The sequence below is a fragment of the Chrysoperla carnea genome, chromosome 1 (genome assembly GCF_905475395.1).
Source record: "Chrysoperla carnea chromosome 1, inChrCarn1.1, whole genome shotgun sequence".
NCBI lineage: Eukaryota > Metazoa > Arthropoda > Insecta > Neuroptera > Chrysopidae > Chrysoperla > Chrysoperla carnea.
Window position 1 is genome coordinate 115,763,465 of NC_058337.1, and position 20,638 is coordinate 115,784,102.

Genomic DNA, 20,638 nt, shown 5'->3' on the forward strand with positions numbered 1-20,638 from the left:
TAAAAGGATGGGATATTTTCATGGAAATTATATGCGACATATATGGAATTGAAAAAACTGAAATCTTTTTAAAAACAGAAAAAAAATCACAGAATTATTTTACACTTTTCGGCACATTCAAGTCCTGAGATTCTTTTTGAAAGATGATTTGTCGATACAAAATAACTTTATTCTGTATCAAACAGTTCAAAAACAAGGTGTTTAAAATCACTGAACCACTGAAATATTATTTTTTTTCTTTTTGAGAAAATTATTTTATTTCCCTAATAACACAGTTTGAAAAATGGCGAATATAAAGTCATCGCCTTTATATCAATAAATATTTATTTTATCTATACGAGTTATAAAATTATTGTTTGCACTAAATCCAAAAATCTAATTAAAGCTTATAAAAATTATTAACAAAAATATTTATTAGTTTGTGGCAAGCATAAATTTACTTTTTAAATAGCACCCATAATTCAATATTCTCTAAATTAAATATATTATTTTGTGACTAGGAATTTTTGCGCAATTCTTTTATACGCTGAGACTATTAAACCCAATCGCGCATGGAACAATCATTAGATAAAAAATATTTTGCACCTTTCCACATTTTACAAGTTGGGAACAGATTTGCTAAAGGTTTAAGTCCACTTGTGAAATTTGGCTATTGCAAGAGCTACCATAGAGTAAGGTAAGAAAAATAGGCAACGATGACTCATCTACTATGTCACTTACAAACTCTACCTATTCATTGGAAAGACTAATCCATTCTGACATAGCGACCAAGTTGACTTAAAATCTGTTGGCATTAATTAAATCCTTCATATGGTCTAAGAGTTTCTCACTCTTCAAAGCCTCTTCGCACAACCAAGTAGAAACCGGGTAAATAGTTAGGAGAAAAAGGGTATTTTCAGGTAAAAAAGTCAGCATATTTAGAATTTTCGCACGTGACGCTAACGGAAAAAACAAAAGAGCAGTTAGATTCTGTATGCATTTACAAATAAAATTTTTACACAAGATTCGACAAAATCAAAGATAAGAAAATCTGCAAAATGAATTTATTTAGACACGAATGAAATTATTTGGCTACAACACTTATTTATTGATGATTCATGCGACGTGGTTACAGTCTCAGCGTTTCTTAAAATCTGAGAACAATCTTTGATTTGATAACGGTAACTATGCAACTATTGGTATATTTATTTTATCCAAGCGCATGCTTATGCGCAATTAATACTTAATCTTTACCATACTTCTATTTAATTCAGGCACTATGAAATAAATTTAGGGCACAATCCTATGGGCACTAACATTTTTTTTCAATGGTCAAAATAAAATTAATTTGAATTAATCTAAATGTTGTGTTTTTTTCAATTGTTTGAGCATAAAAGAACCACAACACCAAGTTGATGCACGTGCTGTCCCTGTTCCTGTTCCCTGTGATGTTGGTATCAATGTATTATGATGATGCCAAAATTTACTTTGATCTTTGCTAGTGTTATTTTGTGAATATAAATGTGGATTGGAACGATGTAGCTGTGTTGCATGGATTTTTTTATTATGTTGATCATGCAAGAGTACATTACCACCACGTGACAAATAACCCAAATCCACTGTATATGATGGTTGGTTTGGTTTTTGTTTTTGAGGAAGTGTAGAAGAAGAATCACAGGAGAAGAGAAATAAACCACCACCATGGAAAAAAATAAACAAAAAACAATGGTCAACAATATGTAAATATTTTTGATTGCGTCATTTAAGAAAAACAGGAAACCAAAATAAAAAACAAACAAAAACCAAATAACAGAAAAACAAAAGAAAAAATGTGACGACCATTAACGACTGTTGCAAAATGCTTTTATGTTCCATATATTTTAAGAAATATTTTCAATGAGACTACCGCATTAAGCTATAGCGAATTCAGAGGATGGCAGGGAAATGGAAACAGAAAAGCAATAAATTAGAAATTGATCTTAATCTTTAAATAATAGATCATATTCACTTGCCAGAATAATTTTCCTTAAAATGTATTACTTTTCTGGCAACTGTTGAAAGCGCAGATACTTCTCTCTGCACCACAAAAACTTATCTCTGAAAGCTGCCTGCATCCAAAGCCAATCTAGCATATGCTTCATACTATTGAGTCATTTTTATGATTACAAATTTAATTTAGCTACAAACGAAATGCCTTCCTCTTTTATCATTTAGTTAACTTTCTCTCATTGATTCTCTTTTCTTGATCAATTCATTACTAAAAAATTATGAAAATTTTTGAATGGGTAACTTTTGTGGCAAAATTAAAAAGTAATCAAAAAATGGCAGCTAGCAAAAGTAGTTTTGTCTGACAATTGGTTAAGTAAGAGCGTTCACAGCATTAAACGCGTTTGAAAGTGCAAATTAAACTTACTTAGGTGGGATACGGAACAACAGAAAAAAAAAGATTAACTCAAAAAACTACAAAAACAAAAATTAATTCAAGTACTCTTTTAAACTCAATGTAAACGATTTTTCGCACACAAAATTTCCAAAAGCTTAAAATCAACGGAAAACATTATTACCTGAACTAACAGTATTACGAGCTTTTGGCGATGAACAATAAGCTTCAATTACTTTTAAGATGAGTGCATCTTCCTCGAATGTTGTTGGTTTTCGTCGATCATGATGTAACAACAACGACGTTTGCTTATCTAAACTAGGTATGATTGGTGGTGATGGCCGTAAGGAGCTAATAGTCCATACACATTTTTGATTAGATGTAGTATTCGTTGTAGGCAGTGTATTGGAATGACTGAATGTATGCGCACGTTTAAGAAGTCCACTGCTATTGTTGCTGTTTGTTGTGTTTGACATTCGATTTTGTTGGCTCCCTCCGACTGTTGTTGGTGGGATGGGTGACATCTGAATAGAAAAAGAAATTGTTAAATTTTTAAGTTCTTTTCGCAAGGATTAATTTTAAAGGAAAATTTCATTTCAATCTGCCATTTTAAACTAGCCATGAAATAATTTCCTATAGAATTTTAATTATAGATTGGGAGTGTCGAGAATTCAAGGGAATTAAAAATCCAAAATTTGATAATTTTTTTTATTTCTGACTCGCTATGACGGACTAACATTTTAAAGGCAGTACCCTTTTCAAATTCAATTTGAATTCTTCTGTACAAATATGAAAACAATACAGTGGGCTTTTAGAAGCAAAGTTTACAAAAATAGTTAAAACCTGCAATGTTAATACGTCGTTGTATTTATGTACAGATAATGTTCATCATGAACCAAATTCTTTACAAAGTATGACTAGGAATATAATTAATTCGATACATGTAAATGAAATGAAATTTTATGGGAAAAAATGAAACACTACAATAAAGGAAATATTTTGCTGCTGCTATATAATGGTTCAAGATAATGAAGATGGTTAGTTTGATTTAAAATAGATTCACATGATTGCAGTAAAATATGACTTTGTTAAAATAATTCATGAATTACTTCAAATCTTTTTACTACAATCATTTAAATCCAGCGTTTACGAATAAAAACAAAACAAAATAATAAAACACGAGATTAGTTCCTGAAAAATTTTTCGAAAAGAATGCACAATTGATAGTATTGGCATTTGAAATCAATTGATCTTGTCACTAAATGATCCACCGCAGGCAAGGATTAGTTAAAACAAAAAAATAACAAAAAAATGTAATCCATGCAAGATGTATTTTTAATTTTTGTTTTTGAAAAAAATGATAGTAATTTAAGAGCGGCGCATTTATCACACTCAAGCAGCCACAAACTAAACACCACAACTTAAAAGCCAGCGAAAACATAGCGTGTGTCGCATCATCCTTGCCTGCAGTTGATGTATTATTCCCTTGACTAGTTGCTTGGACAATTCCAACCACCACGGATGATGGAATTTTTGCTTTCAACCACCAATGTGCATACATTCCAGATCGATAAACACCCTGTTGTTGTGTGGAAGACGTTGAACTTTGAGGAATTTCTGGACGTGATGACTGTTCACGATTACGCGATAGAGCTTTAGATGATTGTGTTCGTCTGATTGCTGATAATTTTCGGTGAATTTGATTCTCAGATTCCCAAGGTTGTGGTGTAGGTAATGGATTTAAATCTAAGCTGGACGTTACTGATGTTGTTGCCGAATCAGTTGATTCAACCAAAATATTCCCTGATGTTATCGATGGTTGGCAGGATGTACGTGGGGTTGAGCCAAACGGCGATGTGCATCTACATTGTGATTCGAAATCTGATGGTTCCATTTGTGATGTGGAACCGTTTGAGCGCTGATCTGGCTCACGTCCGGTTAAGATTTTATAACGATTAATTTCATCAATCGATAAACTATGATATCGTTCATCGTTTATCATGAAATTCAATGTCGAAGAACTGTTACTGCTCCGCTGGCATCCACAAAACGGAAACTGTGGATAATCTGGTGAAGCAAGCGTATAGCTTCCAGCCATTCCTGAATCGGATGATCTAGGACTATTACAACATGGGCAACACGATGTACTTGCCGAAGTGCTACTTGGATCTTGAATTTGAATATATTGAAAGCTCACACATCGCTTTAGCTCATTCGCCGAAGGATTATCAATATGAATACTGGAACGTCGTTTTGGTTTATCCGAATTAATACTATGTTTACGAAATCCAATATTTTCAACTGGAATTGATAGTACATCATCTAATTTTGGTTCAGGGCTAACGCTACCTTCATTACGGAAATTTTTTGGTGGGCGTATAACAGCTCTTACTGTATCACAGCTACGATCACTCGATGCCGATTCCGGTTGATGTGTTAGCGTTGGAGGTGATATAAGATTCGGATCTAACGACGGTGGAGTATTATATAAAATTTCTGCGAGCAAATCATCCGGCGCAGGAAATGTATTTGCTGGTAAGATTGGTAAATCTAGGCAACTGGAGTGAGTTAGTGATGAACTGGAACTAGAACTGGATGATGGTGATTCTTTTTGAGTAGAACAAATATTGTCTTCACTATTCGATTGCCATGGCGGTGTCGGGACGTTAATTGTAGTTAACGAACATTTATTGAACTTATTTGCTACTAATTTTGTTGGGCAACTTTGTCGTTGTGATGGCACACATTTCGATCGATGAACTGTTCCAAGAGGTGTCATTTCAGGTATACGCAGTGATTCATCTAAATTTAAGAGATCCTCACAGGCCATGTAAGGTTCATTTGTACGACAATCAAAACTTGAATTATCTGAATTTTGCGAGGATTGTTGAATTACCGCTAGTTGTAATTTTGCCGTAGATGTATGAATGATGCTTTCTGGTTTTTTATTGGTACAATTTTCTCCATGATCAATAAAACTTTCTGAGGATTCATAGTTTTCACTGGGATTGTAATATCGAATGAATCCAAATGGATTGCTTGCTGTGCTTCCATTACTCGCAGTAGATTTACTATCTTTATCCAAAGCGTTTTGTCGTGATAATGGGCTTAATTTATTTGCATCACCAGTATTTGCCACATCTGTATCGGAACTATCTGAATCGGTATCTGGTGAATCATCGTCGTCACTACCGGAACTAATCACAATAACACTCACCTTTTGCCAATCGTTTGAACTAGACTTAACCATAATAAATTCTGAGTAATGTCTACGACGTTTTACGGAGGCTATATCCACTTTAAGAGTATCCGAATATTGTGGATATAATAAATTTTTTAATATATCGCGAGTTATACGTTTATGACGCACTAAACGTGAAAAATATTTTGTTAAATGTGCGTAAGGTGATGCTGACGGATACGTAAGCGGTGGGTATGTGCATTTGAATGGCAATGATGGCTGGCAGGTGTATACCAATATTGAGGCACGCGTTGAATAACCACGTGGATCTAGTTTTGTAATATCCTAAAGATATGTTGATATTATTACATATATTTCATATGTATATTATTCTAGGTATATTTATTTTAGGACACTCTGTATAAGTTTTTTAATACCTAAATTGAATTACAGAGATAAAGAGGAACAGGAACATTTTCCAGAAATATATTTACAATTACAGAAACAATTTATCCAAAGAGTTCCGTATTTCCTAATTTCAAATGTGAATTTTTGAATGAGTTTCTAATTGAAAATCATTTTATAATTCATCTAAAAGTGAAGTCATCTTATATAGAGACAAGGTATTTAGAGTCTGTAAACGAAAAATAATTGCGATTTTGGTCAATTATTAGAAGGGCATCATGTAATTTGTTAAATCCTTGCTAATATCTCGTGACCAGACACTGGTTTTCCAAGCCTGTGCTACAGCGTTTAATAACAGTACTGAACATGTTCAAAGAAGTTACCAACTTTCTAATCAAGTAATTTTGATTTTATTCGCCACTAAAATCAAATTCCCTGGCATCTGATGTTAGGTACTTATATTTATGTATATTGGAACTGATAAAAACTTATTTCTGATAACAAATCTAACCGAACTAGTAGTAATTTTTGTGTTAATACCTAAAATAATTTGTAATTACAGTATTTATGAGGTCAAATAATATCTATTTAATTTCAAACACTTGAGATACTAAAGAGATGCTATAAAGGTTCTTCTAGCACAATTTAATATTAGCTGTGGATAACTTTAAAACTCAAAATTAGTTGTCCGAGAAAAAAAAGGATTTTACGCATAGAATGGGATGGATACCTAGAATAACATATGCGATATTATTATTTTTTAATTTGCACAATTTTTATGCCAAATTATTGTTAGATGTGAGAGAGATAGATAGGCCCACATAATATGCTATTTCATTAAAAATACTTACATGTGGAGGCGGTTGTGGTGGACCTAAGTCTGATGATGATGTATTCATTGTTTTCGATACAATCCGAGATTGTGTATGTTTTTGTAACAAATCCACCCAAGCTTGTGCTTCATCACGGCTTTGACATACTGCGATTATTCGTTCAATTAACGGGCCTGATATTTCAAACGCATTTTTATATGTTTCATTATCTTCTAATTTTGAAACTGTAATTCCAGTTAGAGGTAATTTTCCCTGAAAATTTGATAAATTAAGTAAGATTCTGAATTAATCAATCCCTTTTGGAGGCATGTAAATGTTCATAATAGACTTAGATAACAAATTTACTAAAAATCATTAAGAGGTTTCGCTTTGGTTATTTCACTCGATTCAACTTATGATAACTTATATTTTAATTACCTGGCTGTTTACTTTGAGAATGTTTGTAGCCATCTAAGTATATTATCTAGACATTAGTGAGCAATTATCTTACCTCGTAAATAAAGGCACTCATTCGATGACTCACAGACAAAACCAGCAAAGTTGTAGGGAACAACACCAAATATCGATCATGATGTTGAGGTCCAACAGCAACGGATCCCATATGTAAAATATCACCGAGTTGTGTTAAACTTTGTCCTTCCCATCCACGTACAGGCCCTGTTAATACTTGTAGCTCTAATTCTTTTTGACGACGTGTCGCCGAACAACTGGCAGCGATTTCTTTATACACAGCGACTGAACGTTGTGTATCTCCACGATCGGGATGACTTTCTTCCACATGTCTCTCTAATTCTTGTAACATACCCGGATATTTATCCAGTCGACGGAATGGTTTACTGAGACCCGTGGTTAGTACAAGTAAACCAGGACTTGCCGCTCCAGCGTTTTCCATAAATGTAGTTAATTCAGTCTTGTATTTATCAAGGATGCAAACAGCTTTTGGATGCATTGCACAGTATGCTTGATGCACACTTTTAATTCGAGGTGCCCACTGCAAGAATAATTTTCCGACACGTTGCTCATTATTCGGCCGAGACACACATTCTTCAATTAAACTTAATAGTTGAGTGTGAACATCTAATATTTCTAATAAATTTCCAGTTAACTGACGAAATTCATCCCGAGTCAATCTAAAAAAAATTTGGACAATTAGCTTCTTTTAAAATTAAAAATTAATCCTCTAATAGGCATCATTCTTCTGAGGAGACGGACCAGAAGGATGGTAGATATACTTTTCATGTTAAGGGGAAAATCTAGTAAAAATTAATATAAACTTTATTTCTTGTATTCTTTTCACGGTAGGCTTTTTTTTCTTTTTAGTGTTTCAGATCGATGATTACGTATTTTAAGACAATTTTTCCCACCGGTGGGAATCTGGAGAATTTATCCCCTTCTAAATTGATATTATAGTCGCAATAGAAATGTTTGTAGACTTAAAGTCTACTGCATTTTTTGATTGACTTATTCGTAAAATATAAAAATTATACTTACATGTCACTTTTTTCAAGTGGCTGAAGAAAATTGTTCACTAAACCTTGCAACTCAGTTATGTGGGCTTTTTCCGAATCGATCAAATCCTTTAAAACAACAGCTCTATATTGACGTTGTTGATTTACATCGGGAGTCCTAATTGGAGATAGCGTAGGGCTAACAACCTCTGCAATAAAATCGATCATTAGGTAAATGAAAAAATCCTGGTCATAAGATAATATACCTTTACATTCTTTGACATAATTACTAGGAAACCATCCAGTCTTTTCACCAAGGGTCCCCTCCCACCAACCTCCATCTTCACGCTGTGTTACAGTAATTTTATCTCCTTTCTTAAAACAGAGCTATAAAAAAACAGCAATTAGTTAGAATAAAAAAATGGAGCTTGTTTTTGGACTTACCTCATCATTGTTGGATCCTTTAAATGAGTAGATTGCTTGTACAATTAACGGTTCTTGTGACATGATGTGTGTTTAGCATCCTATAAACAATAAAATTAAGATTATTAAAAAAAACTCGGTTAAGTGCGAATTAGTGCCGAAGGAAATATTTACCGATAATAAATTTTTAAATAATGAAATCTGATCTACTACTTATGAATTAAAAACTGTTTAGAAATGTTTAAAATATATTTTTCCAAGCAATAAAATTTTAATGACCAGAGATATTTATATAGATAAATACCTCTTTATACTTTCGACATTGCTTTAATATTGATCTTATTATTAATTTTTATCCATATAGAAATAAAATAGTTAATTGGTCCGTATATAAAAAATAAAACAACCTTACATTTATCCTACGGTAATTTGATTCCGATCAATCCAATCGATCAATCAAAAATGTTTGCCTTATTAGGATTATCGTACCCATTGAGACATTTGATTAGGCTTTCAAGATATTCAAAATCTCGCCATATGAGCAAATTTGACCGAAGTCTAATTTATAAAATATCAGTGCGTGATTCTTTTTGAAAAATTTTTTTAGTAGTCAGTTGCTTGATTCATTTATCTTCATTTTTTTTTCCTTTTTAAGGTTTGGGTTAATTTGAAGACTTGCATTTTGTTCAATCAATCTTTTTTTTAATCAATTAAAACCAGTGAAAACAAGTTGTTCTGGAGAAGTTTAAATTTTAAAAATTTCGAAAGCGAGAAAAAATTACTTTAATTTCGAAGAAATGCTGTTTAATGTAAATAATAGAAATGAGTAATAGTTCTGCAATGTATAATCTGATTTCGGGATGGTTCTAAGATGTATTTTGTGAAAATTTAATCAGCTGCGGCCCTTTTGCCCTTCCTCCCATTTAGGTTCGTATAAGGATTCTTATGTGAGAGGGAGTGAAGACTATTTGTCTTCATCATATCTATTTGTAAAAAAAGTTAATTAGCCTAACATCACTACTATAATTGTAATTATGTTAATTTCATTTTCATCTCCTATGATGAGGTTTATTTTATGATTTGTCGTTCAGAATTTCATATGGCTTAATAAAATACATGCTTGGCGGATAAAAATATGTTTAAATGATATTTTAAACTTCAATGAACAATAAAATATTGAAAAATAATAAAATATGAAAATTAGTAGAGCGCAAATTTCATAATTAATAATTAAAAAATGACACTTATGATTTTCATTTTCTTTAATAGCTACATTTAATCATGTTTCCGGTCGAATAATACACGCTTTGACCAAAAATACGCGAATATAAACGTCAAAGAATAATAATTGAATGTAAAAAATTTCATTAATTACAGTCAAACTTCTAAATTATATACGATTATTTTCAAACATTTTTTTTTTTCTAACACGCTGTATTTAGAAAATAAGGCTTGCCCAGTTGTTTATTGCCTAAGTATATTGAGAAATTATTATTATTTTAACGTTATCTATCTTTTGCTGAAATTCTTATAACTTGAACCACCCTGTAAGGTTCTACTTTTGCTCTTGAAAATTATTATTTTTTTTTTCAATAGGAAAATCTTTTATTCCTGTAATAATAATGCGTTTTCGATTGCCACCCTTCAGTTTTTGTCGCCCTAGGCACATGTCTACCCTGCCTGAATGGTAAATCCATATAGGAATATAGGAATAGAAGTATCGGTATAGGAATAGAAGTTTTTTTATTAGGTATATTTTTCTTTAATTTATCTGTGTCCATCTTTTCATTACCTTCCTGTTATTATTTAAATTGTCAGTTAGCCACCCTATTATCATATCAGAAATTTTCACTAACCCTTGACATCAATCAATATAGATGGCAAGTTTTCAAAATATCTGACATTTTTTCAGGGGGCATGATGATAAACATGATTGGCAACACCTGCTGATAATATTCAAAGATCATGATGTAAAATAAAGGTTTTCATCAGCAGCAAGGTATTGATTTTTATTATAGGATTCTAAACTAAATGAATTCATTAATTATTAATTAATATAAATTTAAAAAAAAAGAAGATTATTTATTGAATCTATAAAATTTTGACATAACCAAACCATATGTAAATATTTAAAACAGAGTGTATTTCTTACAGAAAAAAATTCTTGGCAAACAAATCCAGTCCTATTCTGTGTTATTCACATACGTACTGAGCGACAATAAACAAAATTGTAGTAGTTGTATCCTGCTCATATTTTGGCAATTTTCCAAATCAATGAAAAAAAAAAAAAAACAAAAACTAACGAAAAAATCTGAATAATAAAGATGGCGACAATGTATAAAAAGGAAAGGTACCAAAAATGAGATAATTGGGGAGATGACTAAATTTTTTTTTATCACTTCAGGTGAAGAATTCTCATTGAATTGACAGAAAAGTGAAGTTGTTGTTTGAAAATCGTTAGTCGAGAACACAAAATATTAACGTTTAAAACTTATACATATAAAACTCTGATTTGCAAGAAAGAGGCGGTCAACAATCTTTGTATGCTTATAACTTCTTCGTTTTTAATCAATTTTAATTTAACGTTCTTTTGTTGCGATCAAGTCCTTTTTTACACTTTTATGGGTAATGTGGCAAATTCGGTATCAGTTATCTATCCAATTCACAGATCTGCAACTAAAAACTGCACAGCATTTTTTAACTGCTTTTTCAAACTGGGTAACATATATTAACTTCTATCTCATCAGGCTTTCTTAAAAAACTCATTTGAAAAAATCGCAATCGCAAATTCGTGGAATTCAGGGGGGCAATACGGAGAATGCTGACTCAAAAGGGAACAGCGCTGTCTTCGAAATTGTTAGTGAATGATACCTGATTAGTTTGTAGCAACCCATGCAGCTCAAAAAATTTTTTTTTTTGCAGATCTGTGTTATTATTATTATTCAGTCAATAAACATCAATTTTCTAAATTAAAATGAAATAGATCTGAATAAAATATACCAAAGTTTATAATTTTAAAAATACATAAAGTTGTTAGAGCTTTGTTCTCGAAGTTATAAGAGATAGCTGCCTTCAAATACGCCAATAACATGGGGTGATTGACCTGACTGAATGTAATTTCATGGCCAGAAAATCAAGCAATATTAAAGAGGTTGAGGCAGTTATTACGTTTAAAATTTCTTATTCTTAGTTTCCAAAGATTTTTTCCTTGAAATGACTTTTGTGATGAGACTTATTAATTCGGTGTAAGTCGATATAATCCAAGGCTTTCTAGAATTATTCATCCGCTTTAAATCTATTTGTTGACATATTTTGAGAGCAGTTAATTTTGTCCCACTTTTGATGCCGCTCGGTGTAGTACTATTAGGATTCGAATATTTCAATATGTATGTGATTTTATAAATATCACATTAAAATTTGTATCTTTTGTGAATAGTTTTATTTCATTAAAAAAAATGTAGGTATTTAATAGATATTTCGAGATCATTTTGCAATAAGAATATTTGCAAATTTTATTTTTATATGGGGCTAATGACTAGTCAATATGACTCAAAAAAATTATTCAAATGATATGATCCCGATATCCTGTAACCATGAAACTACATTAACTTTTTAAATGTTACCTGAGTACTTTTTTGGTTGCCTAAAGTAATTGGAGCTTCAAAAACACAAACATTTAACTTTTTTGATCATTAGAGGAACAGTTACTGAGATATCGCCCGAAATCAATTCGATAAATCGATAATAGTTAGCTATTTTGGCTTATATTTCAAAAACTATTATCCAATCACCAAATGAACCCGATTTTAGTACTTTTTGGGGCAAAATTACCCCAAATACATAGTTTGGTCAAAATTGGAAACAAAAAGTTATTTGAGATTTTTTCGATTTTTTCAAAGGGATTTTTTTATAGGAAAAAATGGAAAAAAAATGTTTGCTTCCAATTTCGATAAAATTCAGTACATAGGGTATTTTTGACCTAAAAAATACGAAAATCGAGTTTATTTGAATATAAGATAAGTAGATTTTGAAATATCGCCCAAAATTATATAAGAATATCGATTTATCGAATCGATTTCAGTCGATATCTTAGTAACTTCTTCCCTTTTGATCAAAGAAACGAAATTTTCGTGATTTTGAAGCCTTAATTACTTTAGAAAACAAAGAAAGTCACGTTAAATACCGGTAATATAGTAAACAATGCCACAAATACGTAGCAGACTTTCACAAAAAGGCGCAGCGTCTGTCTCAAAAAATCGGATTTTTATCCTTGCTTTAAGAAAATTAAAAGTAAAACATATACACTTTCTGAAAGTTTAAACTCAGATTGTTCTCAATTATTAATGGTTAAGTTGTTTCAGAGCATGTTTATTTATTTTTATGTTTATATTCCCCCCAAACATTAAGTTAGTTCTTTAGATTTAATTTGAACATCTTTAATAAAATTTTTTTCGAGTAGACCATTTAAAAAAAGCAAGCCACAGAAAAACCGATTATTTTTTTTAAACTGATGGATTAATACCACAGAAATTTTTGTGTAATACGTTTAATTATAGAAACTGTAAATATAAGTCACTTATTTACTGTTACAAATTAACGAATTACAGGAATGTATTCGAAAGAAAACCTTCAAAACATATTTATATCAATTAGTTTTCTAAGAAAATTATATGACAGAAATATTAATAAATAATCGTTCAAAACTATTAAAAAAATATTTTTCGTTCTAATTTCAAATTTTATTATTTACAAAATAAATTTTTATAATCATAACTTACGATTAAAATTTAAAATATTTATGTTTTAAATATTAAGAGATAAATTTATGTTCGAAATGTATAGGGTGCATCAGATAGAAAATGGAATTATTATAGAAACTGATAAATTAATGAATGTTCATTTGGAGTAATATTTGTTTTTAATTTCTCTTTGCCTAAAGTAGTCATTAAGAAAGTGAGGATATCTTAATAATTCGACTAAATCGCGAATTCTCTGGCTTAGACGAGCACTTTACAAGTATTTTTGATTTATTTATGTATGTGTTAATAGGGGCCACTATAAAATCAAAATTTTTTTTTTTATAAAAGCCAACATTATTTAATCGGGTCAATGAATTTGCCTGTAATAACATTTTTTCTATTCACAATCGATTTGGTTATAGGAATGTAATTTTTTCGATTTGTCAAAAATTGAGAATTTATAGTAAAACAAAATCAATGGTAAGTAAAAAACCTACTTTTGAAACAAAATTTTATAATAAAATATTTAATAGGTAGAAGAAACAATTAAAATCCTAAAGCTCTAATCAAATTACTAAAACAATTAATCGATACAGAAATCAATTTGCCAGAATATAGAAATATTTAAAAATTAAAATAATTGAAAATTTAAGCCTCAAATCGTGTCGTGAGTGATCTAAATCTAAACAATCGATCTAAATTCAAACTTACCGTATTCATAAGACATTCAATTTATGATAAGAACATTATTTTTTTTGAATTAATAAGCAAATAAATATGCCTAATAATTAATATTAATTTAAAATATAATACAGATATTTTAGGCACTGATATCACATAATATTTTCGAACAAATTATCATATTTTGTCCATAATGTACTTAAAATGAACAATATCACATACAAAATTTTAGAATAGCAAATTTTACGATTGTTTTAAAATTAATAATTAATATTAACGATGACACATTATACATTTTATTTCTATTAATTAATTTTTTCACATTAATTAGAATTCAATTCAGTAAAATATTCAAGAATTTCTAATTATAAACTTCAAATTTACAGTTTTTAAGTTGGTTACTCTGTCTGCCATATGAGTCAACAATAAAAGGGATTTTTATATTTAAACTAAAAAATATTGTTCGAAAATTCTTTTAGAAAATGACAGCACCGATGGAACGAATTCAGGTTTTGGATTCAATTGAAAAAGATGTTATTACTTGCCTTCAAAGTGCAGGTAATTAGCTCTTTAAATTTAACAATAAATATAAAAAACATAACCTTAAAATATTTATCAAACAAATTTTAATTTTCTTGTTTAATTTTTATTCTAGGTCAAGCTTTCACAGAGTTAAGCAAAGAGAAATCAAGTCTGAAACAAGCCGAAAGTCAAACACACTTATTTCTGAAAACTTTAAATAATGTAGAATCAAAATTAACCGAACAAATTAATTATCTAACTCAAGTATCAACGGGTCAACCTCATGAAGGATCTGGTTATGCATCACAAAAAGTATTACAAATGGCATGGCATAGATTAGAACATGCCCGATCTCGTGTGAATGAATTAGAACGATTAAAAACAAAACATTTACAAGGAAGACCTGGTGCTACAACCACAGCCGCACCTCGACCGGGTGCAACTTTATCAGCCGGTAATACACCTACATCTCAAACTTAAGTTAGCAAATTTAATTTTTTAATTCTAAGTACAAAAAAATCTAGGATGTAAGTAAAAATAAATTTTGTATTCATATTAAAATAAATTTTTATTTATTAATAATAAAAGGCTTGTTGGATGTTTTTTTAAATATACCAGAAATACAAATTAAAAGATTAATTCCCGTATACAAATTTTCACTATAAATAAATCAATTTTGAAGTTTTTATTTTGATAATCTTTGTATGCGATTTTTATTATTAAAAATAAGAATTTTACCGCACAATTTTCTAGCAAAATTACAGACCGTTTCTTCTTAATTCAAAAAATGCGAAAGGGATCTCATCCTAACGTAATTCAAATCAATTATTGAGATTTTTTAAAACATATGTCTAACCTACGTCGATACTTCTCATTTAAGTTTACTTCGAAAAATAACGATTTAACTAAGTACTGCTTTTTTGTTCGTAAATTTGGTTCTAATCACTGTCACAAACGATAATAATTGCTGAATTTTTATATATTTTAGAGCGAGGCAAGCTGTCGATATAAATGATGATCAAAACTAGAGGAAAACAATTAAATCGTTAGGTATATCTCGAAGTACACGCGAATACAAACTATTGGGGTAGGCTAGAAATGTTTTTTGTGAGAAACAAATGTTTTAATAATCCTTTAATTTGAATGTGACATAATTTCATAAACTCCTTATCACTGATATCCTTTTTTTCCCATTCTCGGGACGTGTACAAGAATAAAATGGTAACGTTTTTCTTTATAAACAAAATTTACATACAGTGTTTATGGTAATTTATGGCACAATAATTACAAAATATTTTGTACAAATTTTTTCATGAAATTCTTTAAACATTATTTTTAAAATCAGAATTAAATTTTTGCTCATGACTCCATTTTTGGACTTCATTTCGTATACGACTTACATCTGATGCGTAAGTTCTACAGCAACCTCCTATCCAAGTAACTCCTAAATCTAGCCAATGTTTTATGTAACCTTCGACTGGTTCACATTTTTCTCGATCAATCCAGCTGGAAATAATAAAAATTATTTTTAAAATCATCTTAGAGTAATTTGCTTTTCAAGTTCAATACGTACCCACTTTCTGGATTATAATTTTCACCACTATTTGGATAAACAATTATAGGTATTGGTCTATTTTCCCGTCCTTTATTTAATCCTTTTATTAATGGTTCAACATATTTTGGGCCTAAACAGTTTATACCTACTGCTACTAATTGTTGTGGATTTGAATCGTAACATTTACGTACAGTTTTGTGGAAATTATCTCCATTTGCAATTGCACCATCCTAAAAAATACGCATTAAGTTTAGAAATCATTTAGAAAATTAATTTAATTAATATTCTGAATCCGTCTGAATCTGAAAGAGTTTGAATCCAGCTGCAAAATTACTTAACACGTCAGGTTTTCAAGATGTTTTGTGCTAAGATTGAAAAAACAGCTTTTTCGGATTATTCGAAATAAAGGCATTTCAGATAGCAAAATTTTTCGAGAAAATATTATGCGAAACTAAAAAGTGCAACTCCCCGTTATTTCATTTGTCAATATCGAATATGAAAATTACAGTTTGAATCTCTTGCGACTTTTGTAATTATAATTAAAAATGTTTTTCAATAGTTTGCATGACCTGTGAGACTTTTTCGAACCAAAATCATTTAACTTTATTTTGAAATATAAGGATCCAATATTTTGATTCGTTCTAGCGGTCACCAAGTTTTAAAATAAGGATTCTTACTGATGCGGGATGGCACTACACATACTGAAGGGACTCAATGACTCTCTTGGTATAGCTTTGGCGAAGACATTATTCCGCTCAAAAATAATTTATATTGGATTCTGTGTTCACCGGATTTAGAATCTACTGATTTTTTTTTTGTGTATATTGTAAAGAATAAGGTGCTAATTCGCAAAAGAGCGGATGACTGTTGAGTATCGGCATAGAGATTACATATAAAACTTTTGCAAACAATCTTTGAATGCTTATAACTTCTTCGTTTTTTAATCAATTTTAATTTAACTTTCAAATTTTGTTATGGTATCCAGCCTAGTTTTACTTTTTTATGGGTAATGTGGCAAATTAGATAGTAGTCAACTACGCAAAAAAAGCATGAACAATTTATGGATTATACAAATGATGGAACATTTTGTAGAAGTTCCGATTCATTCATCGTTAAAAAAATCTTTAGAAAACTATCGCGAAAATTCTGTGCAGAGAATTTGTTTACCGCAATACAATAGATAATCTAATGTTAGATGTTTCTAAGATCCGATGTTTGTAATACATTTAACCACTCTCCAGCGAAACCATTTTTTGTAAGGTTTGTGAAATATTTTTCTTAAAGAATAACTTCTTACTTACTTTACAACTAAAAGATAGCCATGCTTTAATATGTGGATATTCTTTGATTAATTCTACAAGAACTTCGGCTTCTTTACCACATGGAATAGTTTCAATACCCAATAAATCTACACCGGATTCAATTAATGCTTCAATTCTAGGTATATGCCATTCTCTAAGTTGCTGTTTTGTTACTTGATCCGCATAACTTCCACTATATTCAGATCCATCGTGTAATGAAGCACCATATGGACCAACTGATCCAACAATTAATGGACGAGATCTATCTACAAAAGTAATCTATATTAATTATTGGAATTTTTTCAATGAAATTACTTGGCAGTTACCTGGATCAGGATATTCTTCCATAAATTGATCACACGCTGTTTTTGCTAAATTTACAGCATTTTTAATTAATTCTAAACTATCTTCAGGTGTCATATTTAAATACTGTACGAACCCACCGATACTTGCTTGATATGTGTTAGTCATTATTACGTCAGCACCAGCTAAAAAATAAATTAAAATTTAGATGTCTTTTTTCGAACGTATTCGGAACTGCCCATAGAATATATCACGGATAAAGACGATTTCTTCTCTATAGATCAAAGTTTAGATTACTAGAAAATTGAAAATGAAATGTATATCAATGTCACGTCTCATTCATTTAAATGGTCTTTCTGCATAATTTCCCGGCGTTGGCTTTTTAGGCTATATTATTATTTCACCTCTATGTGCACATATTTTATGGATTGCGCTAGCACGGTTTCGTTCTAACCATAAAATTATAATTATGTGCGGAATTGTCAGTTGAGAAGAATTATAATTACTGTTGAAAGCTAGATGATTAGACTCTAATTTATAACCCTTTTACACGATAATCTAAGATTTAACTTGAAGCGCTGCTGGCTCTGGTTAAGAGATATTGATTTGCGGTTAATTTTCATTCAAATACTGCCAAGGTTGAAATATATTGAAGAGTTTTGGCAATCAACTTGATCCCAAATATGTGCAATAATCAAATCTACGAAGTGTGTTATATAAGAAGCAACGTTTTGGCATAGACATATACTATACTGCCGGCTAAATCATTTTTAAGTCCTTGCTCAAAGCGGTGAGGGGTAACTGCCTTCTTCACGGTACTCCTATGTGCGCGTATTTGTTTAAATTATCTAGTTTGTCGACACACATCGAATACAATTCTAGATACAGTGTCTCTAACTTCAATTCAAGTGTGACATCTAGCGGCAGAAAATTAAACGAATTATATACACTCCTAGTGGCAGAAACTTAAAGCGTTTTTGGCGTGCAAATTATTTTCACGTTTCACATTTAAGGAATCTCTTAAAATAGTTCAAAATACCTCTTAAAAAGTCTAAATGTGTATTAATAACTTCTTCTGGATGTGTTGCTAAAAATCGTGCACTCCATAATGGATCACCGTCAACAATTTCACCAATATGACAACATAACTGAGTTGAAAATCCACCATCTAATACAACAATTTGTGGAATCCCATTCTCTGTGGGCGTTATATTTGGCGTCATTTTAAATTTATCAAAAAAGTATCTGAAAACATAAAATTTTTATTTTTATTTAACATTTTAAAATTATTTTGGATAGCGATTGAATAAAAATGACCTAAAATAATTTCCAAACATTTTCCGTTGATCTTAATCGGTGGAAAAGTACATAAAACAATAATTTAATTCGAACGAAGGTCAGAAAATGCATTTAATATTGTATATTCAATTGGTTGCATTAAATATTTCGCTACTGATGTTACTAATGTAATTTTTGGCTACGTGCCTAAAATAGAAAATCATTCCTAGAGTGATAATTATCATCTTATTTTGATTTTGTTGTTATTGAGACTAAAATTAAATTCTTTTAAAAAAATTGAACATTTTTAACAATCTCACCGATTAACATTAAATTGAAACAGACTGTACTCTCTCTATGAGTGAAATACGTTTGACATTGCGCGCTTGATAAGATAATAATATGTGATTAATTTATTGTTTTTTCTTTCTATAATTAATTAAACAAAATTTAAATATTGTTATGTACTTAAATAGTTTTTTGTAATTATTATTAAAATGATTTGCATAGTAACACAGATATGAGATCATACACGGTGTTTTCATGCAGAAGCATTATAGATGTTTATAATTTTTCCAGATCGTTAGCAGACTGAAATAATGTGTCGCCTAGAATAGTATCTGCTGTAAATTTATTCCGGAACTGACTGATCTCAAGTGTACTAGAAACATTTGAACAACTTCATTTGATAAGCTTCATTTCTGTGACTTTGACTTAACCCATTGATCATCGAAGTTTTACAGAGAACGTGAGAGCCTACGCCCGTGTTTAAATCGACAAAACATTAATTAAAATCATTCTCATCATCATTTCGCGCTTCCTGTCAATGTATGCAGTATTTCCAAATTTGGCGGTGAAGTAATAAATCAAAATAGTGGTAAATCGGTGTAGTAAAAGTGGAATATGTCCGAGTTACTTCTGATACTCTTTGTGAATTTCAATTTGGTTCATGAAAGAAAATTACATAATATTTTTCCAACGCCCGTTCGTTATTTTAACTTATTTCATCATTATTCAGATAGTAATAACATTAATATCATCACAGCTAAAGAGTTTCAGTTCTAAAAAGCATAAAATTGATAAAATTGAGTCTAATATGTAAGGTATCTAGATTCACCATAAACATTTGTGATATAATACTTGAAAACTCTCGTAAGATATTGTAAAGTGTATACTTAAGATCGTCTGTTTAATTTTTCACTTTTGTCTTAGCTAATCGACTGAAGAAAAAAATAAGAATTCTATATATAATTAGAAAAATTTTCTTTAATTAAAGTCTTAAAACTCAATGAATTAATAAAAATCATAGAACTTTGACCTGAGAAGAAAGTTATGGGTTAGCCAAGGGTTGATGATAATGTTGTTGAAACCTAATAGACCTTTTCATCATGTCATATGCGCAAGTGCAGAATTTATTTTTTCGTACTGACTGCAATAAGTAGGACTAAGATAGAAGATATTTGTTATGCATTTTATCACATTGGTTATAAATCATTTAGTACGAAACAAATATGAATCGTGATTTTAAAATGAAAAGCCCTATAGAGAAGAAGTACGCTTTACATCTGAGAGCGGTTGCATCAACTCCTGCAGGATCCTCGCTAATAAAT

The 20,638-nt window shown here is 30.4% G+C and overlaps 3 protein-coding genes across 3 annotated transcripts; 1 reads left to right on the plus strand and 2 right to left on the minus strand.

Annotated features, from left to right (window-relative positions):
* Nucleotides 1-14,263, minus strand: LOC123293768 (flocculation protein FLO11). Its single transcript, XM_044874678.1, has 9 exons — nucleotides 14,100-14,263; nucleotides 8,671-8,750; nucleotides 8,493-8,613; nucleotides 8,270-8,435; nucleotides 7,269-7,908; nucleotides 6,797-7,030; nucleotides 3,768-5,885; nucleotides 2,544-2,883; nucleotides 1-1,598 (listed from the first exon to the last, which is right to left on the minus strand). The coding sequence occupies exons 2-9, from the start codon at nucleotides 8,731-8,733 to the stop codon at nucleotides 1,333-1,335; spliced, it is 3,948 nt and encodes a 1,315-aa protein (XP_044730613.1). The 5' UTR covers nucleotides 8,734-8,750; nucleotides 14,100-14,263; the 3' UTR covers nucleotides 1-1,332.
* Nucleotides 14,264-14,466: 203 nt separating this feature from the next.
* LOC123305787 (mediator of RNA polymerase II transcription subunit 11) lies at nucleotides 14,467-15,117 on the plus strand. Its single transcript, XM_044887613.1, has 2 exons — nucleotides 14,467-14,627; nucleotides 14,725-15,117. Exons 1-2 carry the CDS (start codon nucleotides 14,552-14,554, stop codon nucleotides 15,069-15,071), a joined length of 423 nt encoding a protein of 140 aa, XP_044743548.1. The 5' UTR covers nucleotides 14,467-14,551; the 3' UTR covers nucleotides 15,072-15,117.
* A 726-nt stretch (nucleotides 15,118-15,843) lies between these two features.
* On the minus strand, nucleotides 15,844-19,168 carry LOC123301402 (homocysteine S-methyltransferase YbgG-like). Its single transcript, XM_044884142.1, has 6 exons — nucleotides 19,068-19,168; nucleotides 18,790-18,995; nucleotides 17,774-17,935; nucleotides 17,448-17,713; nucleotides 16,165-16,376; nucleotides 15,844-16,097 (listed from the first exon to the last, which is right to left on the minus strand). Exons 1-6 carry the CDS (start codon nucleotides 19,085-19,087, stop codon nucleotides 15,914-15,916), a joined length of 1,050 nt encoding a protein of 349 aa, XP_044740077.1. The 5' UTR covers nucleotides 19,088-19,168; the 3' UTR covers nucleotides 15,844-15,913.
* Between the last annotated feature and the right edge of the window lie 1,470 nt (nucleotides 19,169-20,638).